Source organism: Phaethon aethereus (assembly GCF_964289735.1).
Source record: "Phaethon aethereus genome assembly, chromosome: Z".
NCBI lineage: Eukaryota > Metazoa > Chordata > Aves > Phaethontiformes > Phaethontidae > Phaethon > Phaethon aethereus.
Genome location: NC_138577.1, coordinates 64,766,847 through 64,793,036, shown reverse-complemented (window position 1 = coordinate 64,793,036; position 26,190 = coordinate 64,766,847). Strand labels below are relative to the sequence as shown.

Here is a 26,190-nt window from a genome sequence, read left to right as displayed (position 1 = left end):
GCCTCACCCCCCGCCACTCCCGGCCATGGGCAGGGACATCTTTAATTAAATCAGGTTGCTTGAAGCCCCATCCAACTTGACCTATAACACTTCCAGTGACGAGGCATCCACAACTTCTTTGGGCAACTTGTTCCAGGGTCTCACCACCATCTTCATAGAAAATTTCTTCCTTCTATCCAATCTAAACCTACCCTAATTCTGTTTAAAACAGTTTCTCCTTTCCTCTCATTACAGGCCCTGGTAAAAAGTCTCACTCTGTCTTTCTTTAAGTCCCCTCTAAGGACTGGAAGGCTGCAATAAGGTGTTCCCGGAGCTTTCTCTTCTCCAGCCTGAACAACTCCAACTCTCTCAGCCTTCCTTCACAGCAGAGGTGTTCCAGCCCTCTGGCCACTTTTGTAACCATCCTCTGGACCCTCTCCAACAGGTCCATGTCTTTTTTGTACTGGGGACACTAAAGCTGGATGCAGTACTCCAGGTGGGTATCACGAGAATGGAGAAGAGAGAAAGAATCACTCCCCTCATCCTGCTGGATGCAGTTCTTTCGATGCAAGATCAGGCCATGTTATCTGCCAGGAACCATGTATTACATGAAAAAAAATTCTGCCAAAGACTGAATCCTAACAGAAGGCATTGCAACAGTCATCGGTGCCTTTGACACATCTTCAAATTTAAAACAAAATGTAGACTATATAATTATTATTTTTTAGTTATTAGTGAGAAAGATAACTGAAAAGGGAAATTTTGACACCCTAGTTCCCTAGAATGCCATTTTAAAAATCATATATACGTATATTAAAAAACCTCATATATATATATATATCTCCCCTGCCGTGACTGAATTCTAGGTGACTAGTACAGAACACTGAGTACAATCTGAGTACAGAGGTTGGAGGACCTTTTTGTAACATAAAGCTGGAGTTAATCTTAAAAGAAGGTGAAATATATTTTTTAAACAGTGAAAAATCTTGTTCCCCTTCAGATAGGTGCTAAATCTTTAACAAAACATTCCCTACAGGCAGCGCTGTGAATCAGCTCTATATCCTTTGACCTACACAACCAGTAAAGTCTGTTGTCAACATCTAAGGAAGGTGGAGGCTTGTACTGACTTATGTCTCCCTCTTTTTTGCAAGGAGGAAACCACTCAGCATACCTGAGATATTCTGGGTAAATGAAAGAATGAAAGGAGCACAGAAGAATTATACTGCACAGTGCACCTCGCTGAGAAGGTGGCTACACATTACTATCCTCCACATTTTCTAACTGACATCAGTTCAGCAGAGAAAAAAAAAAAAAAAAAAGGAGGGGAATCACTGCTATTGTGATTCATATGCTTGTTTTTTTTTTTTTTTTGTAACACCACAAAATCACGCACACCATTGCTCCTATAAGCTGTGCTCAGTGCACATTCCAGAGGCCCTCTGAATGCCTCTGTTGATCCAAATTTCCAGCACACAACTCCCAGCAGCCCCATCACATGAATTCTTGTACCACACCACCATGTTGTGTAATGGAATCCATGCTTTGCCATTCCTCTTCCCTGGGTGGGCCTTTGGGAGACTTGCAAGGAAATTCTCAGTAACTATCAATTTATTTTTATGCTATAACAAGATTCTTTATTAAAGCTACTGCCTCACTGATCAGGCATCATAAGCAACGTACCTCCTTCATCACCTTGTTTTGATTTTGCTAAAAATCGTAAATGTTCCGTTCACTGAAGATTTTCTAGATATTTTTTGCTGATTGGACGCCTCATTCAGAAGCTGTTACAGTAGAAACAGATAGGAAGTGCCATCAAACTGCACACTTTACCAGTAAAATTTAAGTTTAAGAAAACAATATGCAAAGAAAGCTGTAAAGAAAAACCCCCACAAAAATGACTAGTTGGAGGTATTAACATAAAGGGGTTTACCATTGAATTAACTACTATAAAAGCAAAAAAAATATAGAATTAAAATTTAATGGATTTTTTTACTGCTTAATTCCAAGGATTCAGTACTCCAGTGAATGACTTTTTGAAAATATTGACAACATGGCACTTCAAAGGCTTGTTTATGAAGAAAAAAAATCTCATGCATAATACTTCAGAGGACTAATTTAAGAAAATGACACCATAAACTGCAATCTAATAATCTGCTGAAGAATTTGTTATCACTCTATCACTACAATAATGCCCACCTGTACTTTTATTTTCATGAAAACTTTCAGTCATTTATTATACCAGTGTAACACATTCATTGCATTATCACAGTTCTGCCAAACTTTCCAGAATGAAAGGATTATTCAAAGTTTGATCGGCATTGTTATTGAAGCTTTTGTTGTTGGTTTAGAAATCTTTATTGACGAGAACATGCAAATTGTGCTGCCCTGCTAGTATAAGTTTCACAAGGTATCAATAAGTGAATATTCATCTCAATGAGACGATAAGTTGAGAGTTTGCTGCTTATGAGAGCTTTCTATGAATGGAAATCTTTAATTACTTTTGCAGGTATACAAACTACATCTTAAATTTAGAAGACTCATCATATGTGTCACTCTTGAGGCTACAAGGCTGAGCCGCCAGACTGAAAAGGAGGCAGGTGCTGCTCTAACGATCATTTCTGCTTCTAGCTGGAATCTCTTCAGAACTGTTCTTTCACTACTCATCAGGCACCACCTGCACAGACCTCAAAAGCAGACAGCTGAAGAAAATTATGCAACCCTTGGCATATTACGCTCTTTATGATCACATTTCTCATCATTCATTTAGTCTTTTAACTTGTGTCTTTACAATGTATTCTGACACTAGGAATATTTGCCAGACAATCCATGTGAGCTTAGCAGTAGATACATACTATAACGCAATTAACAGAACAGAAACTGTAATCCAGAACTTCTATCTATCTAATTTCTCTCCCCTCACCCATAAGCTTTTCTGTTATGCTCCTCTCTCCTGGTTTCTCTCTCTTAAGCTTTAGTGAAAGCCTTAAGGACTATGAAAACAGCAGGTTTTCCCCACTAGGAAGTATCAAAATACAACTCTCCTCCCCATCTTCCCCTGCCCCTTATATAGCCTTCACTTTCTGCAAGTGTTATTGAGCTTCTGGATAAAAAGATGCCAGCCTGCATACTACATCCTATTCATCTGTTTGAAAAGTAAACTAATTCACTTGAGATTACTTTTTGAAAGTGGAGAAAAAGTTCAGGTGCTGCAGGACACATTTAACACTGTAAACTCTACGCAGAGAGAACTGCTTAAGCCCTAGCACTGGCTAAGCCTGTAATTTTCTGCTAAAATTGTAATTTCCTCCTAAGACTGTAAGTTCCTCCTAAGAGTGTAAATTCCTCCTAAGGTATATGACTCCTCATGCCCTGAAAAGAGAGGCTGGAAATCTAACTCAGTGCTTTGTATTCTGTGATGGTAGTGAAGCACTTCCAACTGTGGTCCCTGAGTCCACCTGTGAGTTCAACTCTGAAGCTGCAGATGGTCCCTCTGTCCCACAGCACTAGTCAAGTTGAAGAAAGCATTTCAAGTAGAAATGTTAAGCTAAAAAAGGCTGGAGCTTCACATGCATTACAGTTTTATCTAGTATCTTAAGGCACTTGCGGAGTGATACAAGCCTTGTCAAACTGCTCCAAAGCCGTTTCTTCAGCAGGTAGTAAGAAAGAACCTAAGAGAAGAGATGCTGTCTTCTACAGCTTACCAGTGTACAATTCTGGCATTAAAAAAGAAATAACTGCAATTTTCTAATTTGCAACGTGTTAGATACCCATTTAAATACTGTTTTGAAACAAAGTGTCACTGGTTCAGATAACTACCTCTAATTAATAAACTATAATATGAGCAGTACTGCAAGGCAGACAGTAACAAGGACCAGGTGATTTCTACTGCAAGTATGTTGTCTCACTAATTCTGTTCAAATTGCGCCAAGTTGAATATGTCAACATTCAATATTTTTGGATAGCTGCCAATAATTAAATAAATCAATTAAAGACAAAAAGAAATGGATGCATATTAGCATATCATAATCAAGTTAGAAATAAAGTCATGCCTTTTTTCTGTCTGATCATAAATTTCATGATCTTCTATAAGTGCTCAATTCTGATTGTGAATAGAATGTCACTATTTCTCCAGATGCTAAATGTTATTACTCTACAGATTAATCATGCATGTGAAAGGTACTGAAAGTTGAAAGTTGAAAAACAAATGTGACAGCAAAATGGGAAATAAAGAATAACCTTTAATGTAGGTATAGATAAACAGACACTGTAATGCCCATCAGTCCAAGTCACAGAAACTCCCATTTCAAGAGAGTTGCTTGTAAATCAAATAGCGCAAATGCACCACATTTTTATACCTACTCATAAGGTAGTCTAAACAAGAGAGGAGAACAGAACCCTTGAGACTATTAATGCTACTGCTATTCCCTCTAGAAGGAACCTGCCTATGACGTAGCCCTCTTCTTGTAACACCACAATAAATCTCTCTTTAGCTCATGCTTGTTCAAATTTTTGTATTGTTAATCCTGGACCACATAATATAAAAACAGTCTAGACAAATCCATTTACAGAAATCGGCACCCGAGCTGTTTGTTGACTTTTTGTTATCTTAATGATATACCTTATTTTCAAATTAGATTACTCAAGAAACCCAGAAACTTGACCATATTCTACTTTCTTTATGTCCTCTAGTTCCCCTCAGGAGGGGAAACTGAATTACATGAATGCCATACTTCTTAGCCAAGCACAGTATCTGACTTGGCTCAGCTCACATAGAGCTTCAGTACCTCTTGGGAGATAACCCTTTATCAGCCATGAGGTGCTACCTGCCAAAAGCATGTTTTCAAGATTCTCTATGGAAGAATACCAGAAATGACAAGATAACTAAAGGACAGGAAGGAACCACCTCAAAGTGGACACTTCTTGGGAGGAAAGGGAACGACAAGTAGCAACCCTACCCAGACCACTCCATTTAGTACATGGTTGTTTCCACAGCAGGCAAAGAGCTTCCTTGCTCCCTGGCTGGGAAAGGTATTGCTGTCTTCTGGAGCCACATGCTCCCCCTATTTTGCTCAATGGTGGTGGTGTTCCCTGCTTATTCTTCCTCATTAGTTACCAAGCAGCCAGTGTGACAGTGTGTAGTGAGGGCTGGCTACCCCCTGGGGCTGAGCAGCCATGGAGGACCCTGGCCAGCAGAGTTGGGGCGCACCAGCCAGGACTCACCACACTGCCCTCAGCAAGGGAGCAGGGCAAGCCAGGGGACAGTCCCAAGTTCAGATCAGCCAAGTCTGCAGTGATAAAGCAGGTCTGAGGTCAAGCTGGGAAGTTACCTATGGATTCGGGTCAGGGTGAAAGCCAGTGAGGGGAACCGGCAGTCAGACTCAGCCCCATGACCGGTGGGCAGGTTCACAGTGACCAGGCAGTGCCAGGGTCACTCCAGAAGCCACCCAGGGGTCAAGGTCCAGGACCTGAAGAACAGGGTGTGTGGCCAGGCGCAGGCAAGGCTGCAAGGCAGCAGGAGCTGCGGCTCTAGTGGGGCTGAGCCGTAGAGCCTCAGCCAAAAGCAGCTCCCATGGGATGAGGTTCAGCCTTGCCTGGGATCTTCACCCCAAGGGGGTGAAGCCTCCAGCTGACGGCTGGAAGAAGCAGCCCACAGCTGCATTATTGTATGTTGGTCCTGAGCCACGGCCAGGAGTGGGGATGCCCTCAGGGGCCCTTACTGAGCTAGCTATTTAGTTATTTACTAATAACATGTTTGGAGTCCTATCAGTGTACCTAACCTTTGAGATACTACTAGATCAACTGTTGGCCAAACACTGAGAAACAAGTTGTCAGCTAGGCAATTCACAGAGTGGAGAACTTGGTCAGCCTTGATACTGCTACCCCAATGCTCAGGTACTAGCTAACAGTCATCACACTGAAGTTTTATATAGACAACAGTTTGGTAGTGAGTACCTTTCCAGACTTTCTGTGGTTATCCAGGATACTTGTTTGTTTTCAACAAAGATAAGAATTTTCAAAAAGGTGAGTTATTTCAAGATTTAACTGTAACTCACAAAAAACCTCTAAACAAACCAGTAATTAAAGAAATAAACCAACCTTCAACTGTGAAAAAGAATACTTCATAAATTATCAGAAATTTCTCTTTTTATTTGTAAAATAAAGTATTCTGGATATGAGAAGATGTTAGTAAGTTTCATGGGTCTCTGAATCACAGTAAATTTCACGCCCTGAGTAATTAGCTGGGAATCAGTCTTGTAGGGGTCCTTTCTTCAGTGGAGAATCAGGTACTAGAGTTGTGTGCAAGGCCAGTGAGGCCACACTAGGAACAGCAGATGGTTGCTGTACAAGATGCAATGTCATTTTTCTTTTTCTGAGCTATGAGACTGAAATGTTATCACTATTACTCTAAATTTCTTCCAAACATGTAAGCTCAAGTCTTAAGTGCATCTTCCTCCTGCCTATCTCCATTAGCAGAAACCACATCAACGAAATCACAAATTATGATGCCAGGAAGAAGGCTTACAAATTAGTTGCAGTAAATTATAACAACTTTCAATAAAATGGAAAAGATAACCCAGAACTAATACTTAGTCTTCAAATTCTCCTAGCATTATTTTTCCATAATTTTTGGTAACAATTTCAATCATGAAGATGTCAAAAATGGTGCTTTTTCAAATTAACAACTGGTAGCAAGGCAATTACATACTAAACATTTTAAAAACAGACATTTTGGGAATTAGATATAAATTTATCAGCCTCAGTTTAAACACTTGGTTTCAAAAAATCTTACCATTTCTAATAGGCGAAGGAAAGATGATAAAAAGAAAATGTCACCTGTGCTTGTATTCAGTTTCAGAGTACCATCAAACAAAACCAAGACTCCTACCCAGCCCCCAAAGCAAGATTTGTAAAAGAGGAAGGCTGAGCAAATCCTGATCAGGTTCTATCACAGTATGAATAAATAAGACTTCTATGTTATCATCACTCTTATTTACTTATCTCGTGTTCTCTGTCACGTTATTTACCGTAGCTAGTTCAGACCACATCAAATTCATAGAGCTAGATGCCAACATACTAATTAAGGCAAGATCTATAGCACATTCTGCCACTCTTTTCATCTTAACAGTAAATGTAATGAAAGAAAAAAAGCCTGAAAACTTGGAAACTTTAGTTGATTAGGGAACACCACAACAACTCAACCAAAAGCAAAACTTATTGCTGTAGGAGAAACGAAAACATGAGACTTCCCAACCTAAGAATGTATCTGAATACAGCATGGGGAATTTACCAAAAGACTAAATATCCCTTCCCTTTCCCCCACCTCAGTAAATTCTTCACTAACAGTCCTCTAAAAAAAACATAAAATAGAGGAATACTGTCAGCAACTCAAGAGTATGGTACATAAACATGCATTATGCCTGTTTCTTCATGTTGTAAGCAGAAAAATTGCATTCAGAAAAATATTTTGGAAAGTTGTATTTGCTGTCCTTCTTCCAACTGAAATAGAAAATATCAATAGCATGAATTACTGCAGCTAAGAGCAATTCTTCCACAACAACAAAAATGGGAAGTCAATCTTTTATTTTTAGTATTAAAGATAATTAGAGTAATGTTCCTTTCAATGGCTAAGAAAATCATAATCTCAGATAATTTTTCATCACATGAGTATTCAAATACCACTTATCAGAACTTGATGAACCAGAGGAAAAAAAGAAAGCGAGTAGCAGTTGTGTACGTGTGGATAGGGCCTATCAATGTGGAAATGAGAAATGATCTTCTTAGAGAAGTATTATTTTTGACACCACCTATGCCAGTAGACCTAATGTGCATATCAATTTCATGAATCATAAACTATGCGTTTCAAGTCCTTCGGATTAAGTACAGAAATAAAGGTAGCTAGTGGAAAAGATTTTTCATAAGAACAAGTAAGTTTTACAAGAGGAGTTTTGAAAAACCCCACTGACAACCTCCTTAAAACTATTTCAGAATAAAGATTCATGAGCTGTAAAAATTGTTATAGAAGCTGTTTTGCACTACTATCAGCACTGTATTAAGCCACACTAATAAAACTCAATGTGAGCTGTAAAACAGAGTAATAGTGCAGGTAGGTTTACCTCCTTGGAAAAAAAATAACTATTATCAACTGACTTGTTATTGTTCCATAAAAACCCACTGTGACATTCAACCTTTCTGCTAAACCAAATTCTAAGTAGCCATAAACCAAGGGGATAGAATTGAGATTTGCAAAAGCTACTATGCAGCATGTAAACTGCAGAAGTTACTTCAGATTAAAGGCACAGCCTTTCTTTGAATATTCTTTCTTGAAGTTCAATAGACAAAATGACTGTAGAACTTACAAACTTACAAAACCAGCTTTCTTCACTGCTTTTTTAAAGGGTGTGCAGTATTTCCCAAAGTTTATATTCTCTTATTCACCAAAGGACTAGAAAGATGCTGAGAATCTTTCAGGAAAAATGCAGGAAGTAAAGAAAAATAAAGGAAAAAAAAAAAATGAGGAGGAACAAGACATAGAATGTGAAATCCTTAAGCACAGGAAAAGCAAAGTCAAGTTTATGTCAAAACCATTATATTTCAAACACATTAAGGAAAACTAACAGCATTCCTCTCTACTTAATATAGTAAATTCAGCTCACAAACCAAAGTACTCTGAATGACTTGTTAACCAAATACATGCAAGCAGAGAAATATCTGGCCATTATCAGGTATGCCCTCCAAAATAGTCTTCTGTACGTTCAAAGGCAAAAAAACCCTGTGTGATAACGTACTTTTTAATTTAAACATTCTGTATGTTTAAAAGAGAAAGGAATGCAAAAGCACAGTAATATTATGTACAGATGCATAAATACACTCAAATTGTTAAAATAGACTAAAATATTTTCATATATACAAAAACACATTTTTACTTCCACTCATGTCCATGAGGAGGTATGTACAGCTGGCGTTGGGGGACTACAGATGTATATAGAAATGTCCAAGAGAGTCTCCTTGAACTATGTAAGATACTGAGCCACATACTTCGTTTCTGACTTAACTTCAAAACATCAAGCTGTTTCCAGTTAGATGTTTTTTTTTTTCCCCCAGGAGATAAAACATGTAATTCATTATTTTGTTCTTTTTCTAACTTCCTACTGTTTCATTTGTATTTCAGATAATTCCTTTTGCTCAAATTGCACCCCACATAGCAATACAGCACTCTAATTTTTTGTATGAATGTACAGAATCCAGAAATGCACATACAGCTGAGGTGTCCATTTAGTATTTCTAGGACAGACATTTTTCTTTAAGAGAGTGCTCAAAAATGACACTTTGCTAAAATGGAATTCATATACTTTATAAAATATACTATTTCTAGGTTTGAGCTAATGCTTACACCCTTTAAGAACATTATCTTCTGATTTTATTCTAAAACTGATCATGGAAAGAAATACCATAAAAACAAGACTGAACCAGAAACATTCATTAGAGTAGATTTTTAATGCCATAGCCTTTAGAAAAAAGTTACAGAAAACTTTGGTCACTGGATATAAAATAATCTTTGTTACTCTTTGTTCAGGTAGCCTCATGTGCCACCGTTATTACAAGATATTTTCAAGAGACTTTTTGAGAAAAAAGCTTCTAAATTTTAAAAGCAATCAAGATACCTGAAATTATACATAAAATTCATTTAGTACGTTGTTAGCACAAAGAGAAAATTACTCTCCTTCTTCCCTTCTCTTATTAGGATGCAATGTCTTGACAAGTACAGGCCACCATTATGGAAGATGCATTTCTCTTGTTGCCTGACAGAAATATTGCAACCTTCTCTGCTAAAAAACCTTAAAGGCAAATCCTGTAACACTCTAAATTCTCAGGAAAAAAGAACATAACTAAATGCATCTCTAGTATTAAGATATGAAAATCTGTTACCAAATACCAATAGCTGCAGGCTTTTCTTCAGATTCCAGAATTAAACTAAAGAACCTACTAAAAATCTGCCTATATCCTCCTATTATACTGAAAAAATACTGCCAATTTCCCTGACGTATGAATCACAGGCCTTCTGTGTGATCATAATAGTACTGAATGGCAAATAAGTGGCAAAAGATTCATTTCACACTTACACAATAAACACAGTAATTTTCTGTAAGTACATCTTTTACATATTATTAATTCTCACTTCTCATTGTGCATTTAATTTCCTTAAAGAAAATAAAATATATATTTTAACATTAAAAAATGCAGTATCAGACTTCAATCGTGGTCATGAGAATTACAGCTGAGTCAAAAATCAACACACAGAGACCATGACCATCAGGGGCTTCTCAGCATTCCTACAAGCCTGGCCAGAATCATGGGTACCATGCAGGTAATTCACAGTGGGATCCTCTTTGGAGCTACAAACCTAGCCTAGGTAAAACTGCAATAATTGAATCGCTCGCTGCTATAGCCTGCGTCTTCCTTTCAGCGCAGATTTCTGCTCCTAAAGACCTGTCCTCAGGTCAAACAAATGCAAGATGATCTTCACAAAAGGCAGCACCAATTACTGCAGTTGTTTCCCTTTTCAGCACCTTAATTCTTTTCTGTCACAAGATGAGAATCTCTAATTGAGTGATGGGACTACTTTGTGATAAACTTGAAAGTCTCCTTGCTTCTCTCCAGCTTCTCTCAGGAGGCCTAAGGTGGCTTGCCTGAAAGCAAGGGTTATTCAGCAACCTCCTTCAATTCCTCCATGCCAGCCTTGCTGGCCTGAGAAAGATGCACTGCCTCCACCACAAGCACACATGTTGTCTACAACAGTAAACTTCAGTTTGATTTTGCAAAATAAAGCAAAACCGAATGAAACACCTGCAAAACCAACCAACACTAAGAGAAGCCAAAAACCTGGAAAACAACTTTTGGTTAGCTTTGCACGGATAAGAGCATGTTAACTAATTGCTAAAGGAGACATATTAGTTCTGTGATACTACTAAGAAGCTGAAACACGGAGCAGATAGAATGTTTACGCTTTCCATCTTTGAAAGCTGAGCTCAAAGACTTCTAAATACAAACTACAGCTCAAATTGATTCAGTGATTGAAAAATTAGGGTCATGTCAGATTTTTATGAATGGAATTTCATGAAAAGAATCTCTCTCCCTTTATCTTCTCCCTTACATTTATATTTCTTCATCATTTCCTTCTACATCTAACTCATTAACACACTCATATCTTGGAAGACAGCGTAAGATCCACCCAGAATTCTCATGTCATTTACAAACTTATTCATCAACATTAGAACCACGACTACAAAATATATCTCCCTTTTTTTGTTTAACACTTTCATTCATCTCACTCAACATTTTTTATGGTTCATCATTTTCCCATGTACAGAAAATGTTTGAGGCCATATCACAATCTTCTTTGTCACATAAAAATAGATCCAGAATTTTTACATGAAAGTTACTGGCAACAAATATATAGCCTAACTCATCTGACAAAGCAGCAGTTAATTTTTTTCATGAGCTCAGAATCTGAATTTACGACAGAGTATACAAAGACTAGGACTACAACAGCACTAGTAAAATAGTAGCAGATCTCTAGCGTGCAACAGTTGGTGCTGAGGACCTGAAACATACATTTATCAGGAAAAGCATTATTTCAGACTTGATTTCTCCTGGTTTTGAAGACTGAACTCCCTCCCATCAGCAGTTTTGTATCTTCCTATTTTGTTTCAGCTGAAAGGAGTAAAGTTTGAATCCTCGGAGACTGATCAATGATGGAAGCGCAGCATCCTAAGTGGCACTGGGCAGATTTTTGCTTCCAAAGTGTATTTCTGACCCAAGCAAACACATTAATGCACATACATCCAAATAAAAACGGTATTCCTTATTTCCTTGATGATTCTCTTTTCTAGCAAACTGAAGTACATCCACAAATTAATACAGATTTCTTAAATGTAAAAAATGTATTTCAGAAATTTAGAAACCTCCACAGCATGAGGTCAAAGATGTTAGAAAGTTAAAATATATTTACTATGGTTAAAATAGCATTTCTACTAATAAAGTTCTTAGGTGCGCAGTGAGGTTACTTAGGGGCTTTACATACCAGTCATTCCATCAATAATAAATTGAAGAACATAATGTGCATTTTTTCTAAAAGATTATAAATAAATATGAGAGACTTTTCCATTAAAGGAATCACTTGCAGGTATCTTTTTAATGCCCTCAGTTTTTCTAATTTAAATTCTATTATTACAGTATCATTAAAATTCCAAGCAGGCAGATTTGGTCTACATGAAATGGGATGTGGGACAGGCCTTTTGTGGCACAATTAAAAGTGTTCCTTTCAAGGGCAACGTCACAGAAGGTGAACGTTAATTTTACTAAAATGGCAAAGGAGGATGAATGATTGTGGGAAGAAAGGACAGCAAAAACAAACTACATAGCATAATTTTTTTCTGTGAAGTTCTCTTATTTAACTTTCACTTTCTAAATAGGTTATTACAGGGACAGCAATTTGCATAAAAAGATTAAAGATTGCACAAAACGTCAAAGACTGCTTTGCAGCTGTAATATGAACAAAGAAAAAAACAGTCTTTGCAGATGTCAAACGACATTTAAGGTAATGAGCCAAGATATTATGCACACAATACTTAAAATACCCCCAACACTAGGTGTCAGAGTACATATGCTATTTCTGAAAATAAGTTAAAATGTCTCCACTTCCCCATATGAAAACCAGAGCTCCATGCAAAGGAAAGTGAACAACTTTCTTTAGTTCTGAAATAGTTTTTTTGAACAACTAGTTTTTATCAGATGGGAGAACTAAAATCATGATAAAATTGTAGCTCACATTGAAAGTATTACAAAACAAAACAATTTAATTTTTTTTTTTTTAAACAGCTGCTCTAAACCAATTTAAATAACCTAGCTAACACTCTTTTCAATACTGTCCTACTTGGTTCAAATTGCTGGTCATGAAGCACTAAGTACACTATACATTGGTTTTAGTTTATGCAAAGCGTCAGTACCTATCAGACACTCAGATCAAATTTCATAAATTCTTGAAAGCCTACATACAATACATGTAATATGTATATTTAAAAAAACCTATACAATAAAGGTTCCAGTCACCCCATACCCTACGTAGCATTAACAGTCAGTATTACCATGGACCTCCTTTTTATTACTTCACGTAACCTATCAGAATGAAAGTTAAGAAGTTCATCATCACTAAAGGAAATATTCTTGAATATTAAGACTGATGCACACCAGCACAAAGTCAGTCATATGACAAAATAAATGGAGCCCATGTGATTGGATTTTATGGATAGATGCCAATCACTTGCAGCACTTTAGGAAACCTGAGTAGTCAAAGTACTTTTTCACTGCAACTCAAATAAACTACCAACTGGTCATAACACTAGCATGATCCTAGAGGAAATACTAATATTTCCACTAATTTTAGTTAGACTAACTCAAGTCAACAGGTCCAGAGATGAGTGGGCCCATTTCATTTTCCCCCCGAAAATAAGAAAAACAGAAACCTGACTGTGCACCCAGTCACAGTAGAAAAGCTAAAAAGTCTGTCTTAAAAATTGTCCTCTCTTGCTTCATAAGGATGTCATGACACATCTAAATGTAGTGGTTGTGATATGAATTCAAGTCCTGGAAAGACCCACCACACAGTCATACGTGTCTGCGTGGTTATCATCAAGGAATTTTAGATTATCCTGTGTGCATTTACACCTCAAAGGACATGAGATCAAGTACGGTAATGGAGAAACTATCAGGAAAGTAATTTGGAACCGTATTTCTTCCATAGTATAGGTACTAGAAAAATTGTTTGACTATACACAGTTACACAGAACTATGCATAAATTAAAACTTAACTTTATAAATAAAAATGATAGCAAAATGAAAAAAAAAAAAGCAGGAATATGGAAACTCCCTGTTTTCAAAGTAAACAACAGAGAATGAAGAAATGATGTTTTCCAGATGATGTTTTCCACTTTAACCTTAACAGAGACTAACTAAGAATAAATTTTGCTATCATTTAGTATGTAGTAACATACTGCAGTATAGTTTTAAATTTGCTAAAACAGGGCTGCTCTCACAGTATGTACATGATACAAAGGCACTAAACAATGTCAGGAAACAGAAAGAGCATTAAACTTTTAATACAAATATGGTATTATAAAAGACAAAAATTTGCAAACAGATAAAAAAGATCTTGAGTTTGACAGCCCTTTATTTTTAGCTTAAACAGTTTATATCAAATTACAGTTATTCACACATCAGAAATAATGTCCTATGCTTTCTCATAAGTTCTACAATGAATTTAAGCAATATTTTCATTCAGTAAAGAGTCAACTTGGTAATCAGAAAGACATTAACCTAAAATGTGTATTAACAAAGCACCATTCTTTAAATTTTAAAATTATATATTAGGTAAGCACAGGTAAGTGTAAAAAAATCATGTTAATTTTGAGAAAGGGAATATGATTTAATTTCTTAGCATTATTAACAAAAAAGAACTAGGGTCTTGGAGTAGGAAACTAACTCTGAAATATAAATTGTGATGGTTCCTAAAATTTTGCAAAACACAAAGGTGCTTTACACATGTTTGAAACTAGTTTTTTTTTAAAAAATCAAGAACAAATGGCTTACTCATAGTTAAAATGCAAAGACTTAAGTGGAAAAGAGTTGACTTACGAAGGAAATATCAACTAAATAGTTACTAGCTGCAAAACTACTGGAAGAAGCCAAGGAGACCCTTAAGCTTTCTAAATAGTGATACAGCTTAATATTTCCATCCCTTTTCGTTTCTCTCCTGAAAGACTTTCTGCAAGAGCTTACTGATTAAAAGGGATCTTTTATATCAAATTTGCATTGACGCTGGAATGACAGCATTTTTTTTCTGTGTCTGCATAACTTATATCTGAGATATAAAATAGAGACAAAATGGAGTTGTCACAACTCTTCCAAATTTCATAAGAACTTCACCACTTAATGAACACCATTTTATCAAAAAAAATTCTTCATCACAACTTTATGCGCAATGAACTACTACTTTCAATTACTTACTAGTGAAATCCAAATTGGAAACCCAAAAGGAAAGTAGGATATTTTGTGAGATGCTGAATGCCATTCTTTCAAGATAGTAATCAGGATGGAGTGTTGTTTTAACGGAATGTGTTACACAGAGCAGAGAAGCTTGAAAAAGCTCAGAAAAAGAGAGCCACAAAACAAGCAAGAATGAAAAATCTTCTGAAAAGTTGCATAGGAAGATATTTTAAATAACAATACAACCCCCTCAAATTATTTTTCAGTAAATAGAGTTCTTGGAATGTATGCATTACCTTAACAACAGGATTCAGCAGAACAACACCTGATTTCTTTGTAATAACTTGCTTTGTTGTGTAATGATGTTCTATGAGCTGAGGAATAGTTGGAAAGCCAGTTCCTTCAAAACGATACTGATTCTGTATGGAGGTAAAAGGAAATAATTGTTTCTCTACAAGCAGTATTTCGAACAAGAAACTGCAAAAGCACATCACCAAGCTTCCCTCACTAGTAACAAAACAAATAAATGTTTGCTTTTACAGAATTAGATTTCTTTCCTGAACAGCTTTTTTACTGAATTAAATGGAAGTAAGGAAGGGATGTTAGGAAGATGATAAATTAATAAATGCAAAATTACTACATCACTCATTGATAAGTAACAATTTATTTAAACTCTCAATTTAAAGAAATAGGACAGTTAAACTTAAAACTCTGACAGAGTGAAACAAAGATATTATAAACCAGAAGAAACAACACAACTTCCTAATTACTTAGAGTCCTAAGAATTACAGAAAACAAACTAAAAAATAAATATCTGGCAATAAAATAACTAAGTAACACTATCTTACTCAGATCTTACTGCATTTGCAACATTTGATAAAATTAGTTAATAAATCCCTAGTGCAGAGCATAAGATGCATGACTGGTCTTTAATAAGGTGAATATACCAGAAGAGTCTACAGAATCTAAAAACAAGGGCAGGTCATGCATATAATTCATAGAGAAGTTGGGAAAGAAAAATCTGCCCACCCCCAGCTTAATGAATTTATTTCTTTCTACATGCATAATCGAACACTGGAAACAATTAAATCTCTCTAAAGTTTCTTAGAAGCATGTAGCATTTTCTTAGCAAAGACTGCTATGAACTATCATTCTTTCAGGTCTTAAGGGGAAAAAATGTATTTTCATTGCTTATCTTTGCGCATACACTTGTTGGAGAAAAATTAGTAAAGAAGTGTTTATTTCATCCTCCTGAATGTCTTAAATTATACACTCAAGCTGACTGGGAAACAGGATAAAGTCCTGTGCGAATACAAGACTCAGCATCTATAGTTAAAGAACTCCTCCCCCAGGACAGGAACTGCCATAAGACAGCCTGACAATAGCAACAATAAACAAGTACTGCAATGAAAAAACCTCAAAGCACAAATGGTGATTCAAGTTCATTTACACAACTGGGCAATGAAAATCTCTACCACTGGCATGCAGACTGTTTTCTTTCTAGCCTCCAGGGTTACATTCCTTGCACAACGCATTATAAATTTCTCATCCTTACAGGTTAAAGCATTAACTTCCTGAAACACATTATCACTGTTAGTAAAGAAAGTTTGGTGTATGTCACCTATTTTTAACATTGTTGGATCTCTGTCATAAAAATGTTTTTGTAGTCTGAATACTTTTTGTTGTTTATTTTCTTGTTTAACTTCATTCACTTATTAAATAGTCTCAGCTTTGATTGACCAGTAACACTAGCTCTCACTCCTTTCAAATAAGCTCCTTCATATTTCCATGCTGATGATCTAGAAAACCTGATGTCATAAGTCTCCCTAGCACAATGAGCAATTGCCTACTGTTTCCTCATCTCAGACCCAGCGACGCACCCATCTGCTGCCATCTATGTAAGACCTTCAGGGCAGACAGTCTTCTTTGATTCTGTGTATTTACATAGGATACTGACCATTCTTAGGATCATCAACAACATTTTCAAAATAGCACAGTCTCAAACAGCAGCAGTGAAAACCAACAGTAGCCTTGAATGACAGCTGTGAATTTTGATGCTTGAAGCTGAATGATGAACTCATTTATGACACACATTGCTTTATTCAGATTAGCCTTAAAATAAAGGTAAAACCAGAGAGAGAACACTTAGCAGCCAAAGGACTACTGTTAAAACAGGTGTACATCCCATCTGCCCTTCAGTATTTGATTCAGAAGAAAATTTGCCTCCATATTTGTCTCCATAGAAGAAAAGTTTGACCTCCATATGAGGACCTGTCAGTGATCCAAGAGTGTGACTTGACCAGTGTCCTGGTTTCAGCCACAACAATGTTACAAAGATCTGATTCCACACTGTTCATACCAATGTAAACAAACAAATCCCTTGCACTAAACTCTACTCAAACTTCCCTACCAAAATGTTCATTAATACAATCCCTCTTGTTATATGATCGTAACAGTTCCACTATCTACTAACTCCTTTTTAGAGCTTAATAAGCTTTTTCTCTTTTTATAATTAATGCTTTTTTCACAATAGATGCAGAAATTCACTCCACAGAAGTGCATAAGGAGTCCTGGATTTCTTTAGGAAAAAAGTTTTAACTTCCATCATTGTCAAGAAAATCTACCACAAATGAATCCCAAGAGCAGATGGAACATAATGCTCTATTACAAAATGTACAAGCAGACAGATCTAGTGACCTGAAGATGCTTGGACTGTCCAAGCTATGCAATGTTAAACAATATCAATCTTACATTTCAAATGTAATTCTTAAGAGAAACTAGTGAAGTTATGGAAATAAAGACAGCTGGGTTTTGTGGTTTTTTTTTTTTTTTGGTGGAAAAAACAATACAAAAAAGAGTCAGCTTAGTGGTAGAGGTGGTCTCAAAGTAATACTCATGGGGAAAAAAAACCCCTCTATTTAACTGACTTGAAACCCCAATCTATAGTTTTTGAAGATCTACTTGCCACATACAGTGATTTACACAAAATTATTCAAGCCACACCAAGTATACAATGTGCATTTATTTCTGCTGGGTGGAGATCAGAGAGCTCCAAGCAGATTTTAAAACTCTGTGAGTCTAGGTACAGTTAATTTTACTGTTCTTTTTTTCTCACTCAGCACTCTGACACATCAAAATACTTTAAGGTTATAAAATAAAATAAAATAAACACTGACTTCATGTAAAGGTTCATTTCTACAAGGAAAGCACTCGGTGAAAATTAATGAAAACTCCAGCTGGAAAAGTGTCCATAATCACTGATCCTGCAGAAGCTTTTCAACTTCTATGAAGTTTTAAAAATATCACTGCCCCTCATTAGAAAGAAATAAACCATATATAAAATATTGACTTCTGCCAGGCACACTGCATCAGCTGGGGATTTAGATGAGCAAATTACCTCATCATTATGCGACTATATTTCTGTATTTTTCTGTGTATGGGAAATCTTATTACAAAAGACTGAAATATGTTTTGGCAGTATTACTGAATCAAAACTGAGAATGATTTTCTGCTATGTCATACTTCAGGAAGAATTTCTAGTAATGTTCTAAGAACTGTCATATTTTGAATGAGCTTGAAATTCTGAAAGGTAAAAAGAAAAATACATACATTTAAAAAAAGGTAATGCATTAAGAACAAAAAGAAATACATTGGGTAAAGGCATATAGGAATCAACATACTGTTCAAAATGACCAGTTTTTTTAAGGGCATCAATTCTGGTCCTTAGAAGCATATATATTGTGTAACATCCACGAGCATTTTTGTTGTACTGAAGAAAACAATAACCATAGGGCTAAAAAGAACTTGAGCACCTCCAGTGTGGCAGGGACTTCAACTCCCAACTGTATAGAAACGCACAGATTATTTTCTTCTCTGTGAATGTTTCCATTTTTCAGGAAGATTCAATGGAATCTTTACAGTCTGAATTAAAAGTAACCTAACTAGCACCAACTATGAAAATGGGTTTAAAAATAAATAAATGTGCATGCATAAATTAGTAGTAACAAGTTGTGAATTTCAAAACATTTGCAGAAATATCTTGGCTTTTCAATATAAAAGATATTGAACAGCCTCATATTTTTATTTTGTCTCCCCAAATGACCTTTTCCCCTGATTTCAGCACTGATGGAAATATTTCCAACAGCTTTCATATACTCATATAAAGGTTAAAGCCATTTGCCACAGTAAAATTATGTAGATCATAAATTGTTTAGCTTATATTGTAAACTTCCTATCATTGAATATTCAGTACTATATCAGAGACGTACATCAGCATATTGTATGATAAAGTGTCTCCGTTGTCCATCTGAAAACACAGAAAGGACATATTCACCAGGTTTCCCGTGGCTCTCTCGCACCAAGAAGTCTCCTTGCTGTTTTAACAGTTCCTGGGCTTCTATTCTTGGGATTGCACCGTGATACCAGTCTTGCTCAGCCAATGGTTTCTCAGTGGTTGATATTACATCAAAGAACTTGGGAAAAATATTGAAGCAAAAAATTATTATAACAGTACATTTTTAGAGCTTACTTTTACATGACAACCATGATAAACAACAATAATTTCTATTTCTGTATCTAAATTATACATTTCCATTAACAAATAAAATCAAGCTCTTGCACTTGCACAAAAGGCATACTGATTACCTTCGCTTCTATTACTGAAGAAATTAATATATAAAAAATTGAAGTTTATGGAAACGTCCATAAAACCATGTAATATTTTTCCCTTGGCCTGCTATTTTTCGTAAGCCATACCGACCAACTCTTTCTCATACATTATGACATTAACAACAATTCAACATGAACCATTTCTTTATGCGGACAGAAACTTCTCAGACATAAAAACATAAGAAATTGATTTATACAAAGCATTTGAATTGGATGAATTGCTTTCAGAGAATCTACCAATTGCATTCCAAATCAATTAATAGCTCTATGACACATTTTTCCTTGCAATTACACTGTGGCACAGAATATACACCTGGATGTACTGTGCTTATGAACATTAGTATAGAGTTTCTGAAGGCACAAAGATTGTAAGAAATTATTTTCACTGGCTATAAATGAAAGGTAATGAGTTTTAACCTAGTGTTTCACATATTAATTTTAACAAGCTTACATTGTTTAAGAAAACATTGAGGAAAATTTTATACTTTGTTCAATGACCACTTCAGATTTATTTGTTACGGTTAGACAGACAAGCCCTTGTATTAGTTGTATGTCATTCAAAATCATTAGTGCCAAAGCTCACAGAAATTCTCACTGCCAGAGTGGTAAAGCTCTGAAAAAAATAACACAGTATATACTATATCGTGAGTTTAACAGATACGTGAATGCGTCCTAGGCAAGGCTGCTGAACTGCATTTTAGAGGTCTTCACATTTAAGGTCTTCCTGGGGAGATATTCAGGTTAAGATGACTGACTTAGCTGAAAAAACCCACTAGGAATGATCTCAGACTCTCAGAGTGGGAATGAATAGACACAAGAAAGGGAATCTACTCAGAACATTTGTTTCTAAATAATTCTTTAGCACTTTCATAGTAAAGTTTCTGGTATAAAAAAATGCCTTTGTCTGTGGGTTCCTGGATGCCTTTCTAAGTTATACCTCAAAATGTTTAGTTTAGTCTAGGATCCTGATGGAAAACTGGAGAACATATTTATGAGCCTGACAGAGCCTCATCAACACTGGGATCTAGAGCCCTGGGTCCATGTCAGGGGTAATTTCCAACATGAGATTTGAGGCCAGCACTGTAACCAGTAGACTCATCACTAGGAAGAGTGAGTATGCTCTGTTACAGATTTTGCTCTACTACATATTCAGAGCTAAGAAGCACTACGTAAGAAATAACAACAGCTTGAACAGGAAAGTTGCAGTGTCAGAATTTTTAAGAGCAAAAGATGTACTCCAAGGTACTGTGTTTATGAGAATAATGAACTACTAAAAGCCCAAGATATTGTTTGGCCAAGGTGGCAGCCATTCATTTCAATTTCATCAACAGTTTAAAACTTTTAAGATCAGAGCTGTCTAGCGCTGTTAAATGTCACTAAGTCATTCTCTTTCAGAAACTCCTAAAATAAAAAATAAGCTTTCAGAACCTTAGAGAATATTATTTACTTGAACATCTATTGTTCAAAGACACAGAGTTCGACTCACCAGAAAACCCAGACCTCTGCTATGCTATCAAGAAATATTAAGGGCTTCAGAGTAGCCTTTGCCACAGAAACACACTTCTACTTGAGAAGAAATGTTTCTAAGGATAAAAGGGCAGTTCAGGGTCAATAAATTAGTTCATGGTCTTCATAAAGGAAGGTTAAAAAAAAATACAAAATCTGACATGCAACTCATTTTATAGCTGACTAAAGAGGAAGACACCAGACAACACCACCTCTTCATGTGTGAACTGTGGCAAGTATGAATCACTGTTCAGATAATCATGATCACACCCCATAATAAAACATCTTAAAAGACTTTACAACACATAAAAAGTTTACCGAAGAACAAAAGACCATTTTAGACATTTCTAACTATGTCACTGGTTATGACACTAATGTCAATCTTTCCCCTTCTTTTAAATTTCATTAAACTAATATTTATTACTTTAGAAGGAAACAATGAAAATTCCACAAGGTATCCTCTGCTGATTGTCTCCTACCTTACATTACTTTTACTTTTTGTCATATACTATGGGGCAATCATAATCAAGGTAGTATCTCTGACGAAATAAGCAGTAATTATTCCTGGTTGAGTGTTATTAAAATTGCACTATTTTTATGAACAAGTCTTCCAACTCCAACATATTTTCTGTATGACACAATATTCACCATGACTAGCTGTGAAAAAAAACATAGAAAGCCCAGAAAAAATAGTACAAAAGTAAGATAAATAATTTCAATATTGATTTCGACTCAGCTTACACCAGTTAGTGCTAATGTTTCTACTGCATTTTATTGTTAGGATTAAATGATTTAAATACAAGAAATTTAGTCTTTAAAGAAGACAGAGGTAAAAAAGCTACCCGCACAAAATTAAATTCCCTTATCTTTTTTTAAACTCTATTGAGTTTAAATATCAGTAAGCAACTTAATATGACTAATTAGATACCTGAATGAACAAGTTTGTTTTCTAGGCCTCAATGTTTCACAGGTTTTAAAGTTATGTTTTACTTATGTTTCACATTTACATTTTTCACTTGGGGGATGAGATCCCTTGCTTATTTGTATGTACACACAGAATCACTTAATGATTGAACAGGTTAAATGAAGAAGTATTTTTTCTACCATTTTTGTTGTTAATTTGTATGGAAGCTAAAAATAAACAATTAACAAAATCATACAGAAGGAAAGGAACTCACACTGTCAAACTTCTACTCTCTCTCCCACCTCCCTCCTTTTTTTTTGCCTTTTCTTTTTCCTTCAAGTTTTCCCTTTATTGCCATATTTAGCTTATGTTTTTTTGAGGTGGTCGTAAGGGTTGGTGGGTGTGTGCCCTTACACACTTTATCACACATTTCCTTCTGAGAAGGAAATGCCCTCATATACTTCATCATGCTCCTCATGGACCTATTACTTATGTCCTCTTTACTTATTCTAAGCCCCCTTCTCTGCCCTTATTTAACAATCCATTGAAACAGCAGTTTTTCTCCAACAGTAAAATGAAGCAGTCCCCAGGTGCTACACTTATTCAAGAGAAAAACTAAGCAAACAGCAGTGTATTATTTCTAACTCAAAAAAAGTAAGACATTGTTCCTGTACTTATGCTGTCAATGAAAAGAAAATAATACTAGGATAATATTTTATTAAACTAATAGCTTACTTGGTATTGTATTTTCACATATATTCTGAGCTCAAACTTTGCCAAGTTTTATTCAAGATATGGCTCTACTTTTAAAATTTCAAGATATTAAAAATATATAATATGAAAACAGTAAACATGACATTTTTAGACTATGTAAGACGATCAGTACTGGTCTTTTTCCTACTCTGCTTTGAAATCCTTTTTTGGTCTACTTAAAAAAATAACAAATTCTTTTATGTATGTTATTTTTATTTTATCACACAGCTTCAATAATCACTTTGGACCCCTTGTTGATAGATAATAAGTTTTAAGTACCTGTTTATACATTTAGCAATAAGCACGGTTGTGTAAATGTCAGCAGGAAAAAGCTGAGCAGCTGACCACATTAAGAGCCAAGTACTAATTCATGTACATGCATAGTTAGCTTTGCTAATACACAAGAAATCACTAAATCAAAACACAAAGCAAAACTGAAAATGGATTGGTATATATATTCTGACTTTGAAGCTCATGTAAGTGATAGGTAATCAAGAGTACACTTGTTACTCAGATTTTACTTTCTGCCTCAAACGACCCGATTCCGATCTTACTTTTCCAAAACATATTTCAAGGCTTCAGCAATCCTATCTATCATATATCTACACCCAGGTTTACACAAACTTCCATGTAATTAACAGTGATATAGATTGGAATGACCAAAATCAGGCATGGAGGTTATTTTAAATGACACTTTAATTAAAGCCAATGAAAATTTTGCCATTGACTTGCCCCGATTTCATCCTAAATGTTTTATCTTGAGCCTCTTCTTGAAATTTTTTCTCCTCCAATTTTTCTCTCAAGTAGTTTTAGTTAGCATTTTTATTTTTTATAAAATCGTAACAAGTTGTACAAACATACAAATAGACTAAGTTGAAGATCATGTCTCACCTACACAAAGAACAGAGGTCGCAGTAATATATATTTTAATATGCTTTTATTATTAAATGTTGCATTTTTACATCAGTTAGAAGTTTTATAAACCGACGATCAGGATAATGTGGACATTTTGTTAATCTCCAGGGATATTTTAGCAGGGGTTTTCGTATTACTTTTTAAATATGTCATGGAACTTTCACATTTTTCATAGTAAAAGTGTTCCTGTCCTAATTTTATCTCATACCGTTTTTATTATTATATCTCTTTATCATTACATACAATTTTCCTATGTATACACATGTATATAGACATATAAGTATATGTATATGTGCAACTACTAATCTCTTCTACACATTCAGAATATTGTTTAGCTTAAATAAAGTTTACTGGGTCCTTTAATGGGTCCTTGGATGCAATTCTGCAGCATAAAACAGAAGGCCCATTCATTCTAAAGTTTGCTCAAAAATGCTATTTTGCGCTAATGTTTCAGGTGACAAGATCACAATTAAAGGCAGTTTTTAAAAGTTTTATAAATTCTGGCCACCTTTTTGGGGGTTGCTTTTTCTGTTTAGTTTTTCGTTCTTTTGTTGTTTTTTTTTGTTTCAGTTTTTATGTTGTTTTTCTTTTTATTGGGAGGGTTGGGATGATCACCTGTTCCACTTCAGGAAAACACAGGAGGAAGGTTTTCAAGTAAAACCTGACACCTCCCTAAGTAGGTGCTTAAGTATTCTAACTAGTCTTGCAAGCTTCTATATGAAAACAAACAGAAGTAATACAAAAGCAAAAGAAACAAAAAAGTTTCTCCATCCATTAGGGAGCCTGAACAAAAGCCAACTAGAAATAAGAGATACTCAATCATTTTTAGTGGGGATTGAAGCAAGATGTGTGATACCTAATTGTTTAAATAGTACCAGTTATTGAGGAAGTGGTGGTGGTGGTGGTAGTAGTAGTAGCAGCAGCAGCCGTAGTAGTAGTAACAACAATAATAATATTTTTGTATCGTGGTGCCTTTATAACAAATATGGGGAATATTATTATTACAACAATGGGTAAAGTATGCATAAGCATCTGACCTACTACAGACTATCATAATACATTGCATTTCAAGTAAATCAGACTCATTGGAAGAGTACTTTTAAAAGTATAGCATCAGTCTAGGAGCTGCAAAGAACATACAAATTCTTTTTTCTCCTGAAGTGCAGCAAGTTCTGACATACTATGATGCCGTGGTATTATCATGTGTACTGATCAATCAGAGCATTGTTTTTATAACATTATTTTAATGTAATTTTTGTCTATGTAAATGGAAATGCGTGATGTTTCAGAAAAAAATCCTACTTAAGCTGTAAAAAAAACAGAATGTAGTATAACACTACATCAAGGTCAGGCTGGACTGAGCAACTGGGGCTCTGAGTAACCTGATCTAGTTAAAGATGTCCCTGATCATTGCAGAGGGGTTGGACTAGATAACCCAAACTATTCTATGATTCTATGATTGCTGGTACTACTTACCGATGATGAGCCCAACATGGATTTTGGAGACCTTATAATTCCAGCTATGGAATGACGTATAGTGTCAAATCTTGAGACTTTGTCCTTCTTGTCCTAGAGAAAAAGCAGTATCTCCAGTGAACACAAGCAAACTGGTACAATAATTGAATTATTGGAGAACGTGGAATAGTCTCCTAGATTTTATTTAAATCAAAGGGCTAAGCGTTTATTGATACAAACCCCCAAGTCTCAATGCCAGTGGGATTAAGCTAACTCATACCGATTTAACTGCTGATAAATTCCGTAATTCCTTAAAAATTTTGTGCAATTATTTTAAGTATCACTATTCTTAACTGTAAAAAGGACTAAAATTCTTTTGTGCCCTGAAAACAAAGGACATAATTCTCAGTTCTCCTGAAATATCTATTTTTTAAAAGCACATTGATTTGAAACCATATAATAAAAAAAGGCCACATAGTAAAACTCAAAAACATATATGTACGTTATTGTTACTTAATACATGGGGGGGGGGGGGGGATCCCCTTTTATCAAAATGTTCTTCTCTAACAATACACTACTTGTAAATATTAACACCAATCAGTGCAAGTTACGGCATCCATTAGCTTTTGGCACTACTGTAAACCATAGGAGCATCCACCATCTGGATTTTAAATTCTGTTTTTAAAACTGAAATGTAGAAATAGCCTTCAAGCATCTGTAGTTCAGCATAAGTAAATGTAAATTCCATGGTGCTCATAACTTGACTTCGTCCAAAAACTGTATATTTCTTAATCTTTGATTTACCATCAGGTCTCAAAACTACTGTCAGAGAATCTTCCCAAAAATGCAAAAATGCATTTTTAGCACTGACAAACTGAGCTTATTTCTCGTAAATCATTCTCAGAAACAGCCAAGCTATTTTAATGAGTATTTGCAAAGTAATTAAACCTGGGGCAGAGAGACCACAG

At 35.5% G+C, this 26,190-nt stretch overlaps 1 protein-coding gene across 3 annotated transcripts in view; it reads right to left on the bottom strand.

The window, feature by feature from the left end:
* The window catches only part of FER (FER tyrosine kinase), a gene marked incomplete at both ends in the record, with an annotated part of 164,926 nt that overhangs the window by 72,192 nt on the left and 66,544 nt on the right, over window positions 1-26,190 (bottom strand). The window contains 3 exons of one of the 3 annotated variants that reach the window (XM_082012894.1): window positions 15,318-15,440; window positions 19,290-19,498; window positions 25,237-25,336. In XM_082012894.1, the coding sequence (XP_081869020.1) occupies window positions 15,318-15,440; window positions 19,290-19,498; window positions 25,237-25,336 (432 nt within the window). Of the gene's footprint in view, window positions 1-15,317; window positions 15,441-19,289; window positions 19,502-25,236; window positions 25,337-26,190 lie in introns of all 3 variants that reach the window. The other 2 variants (XM_082012893.1, XM_082012895.1) reach the window with 2 other exon arrangements.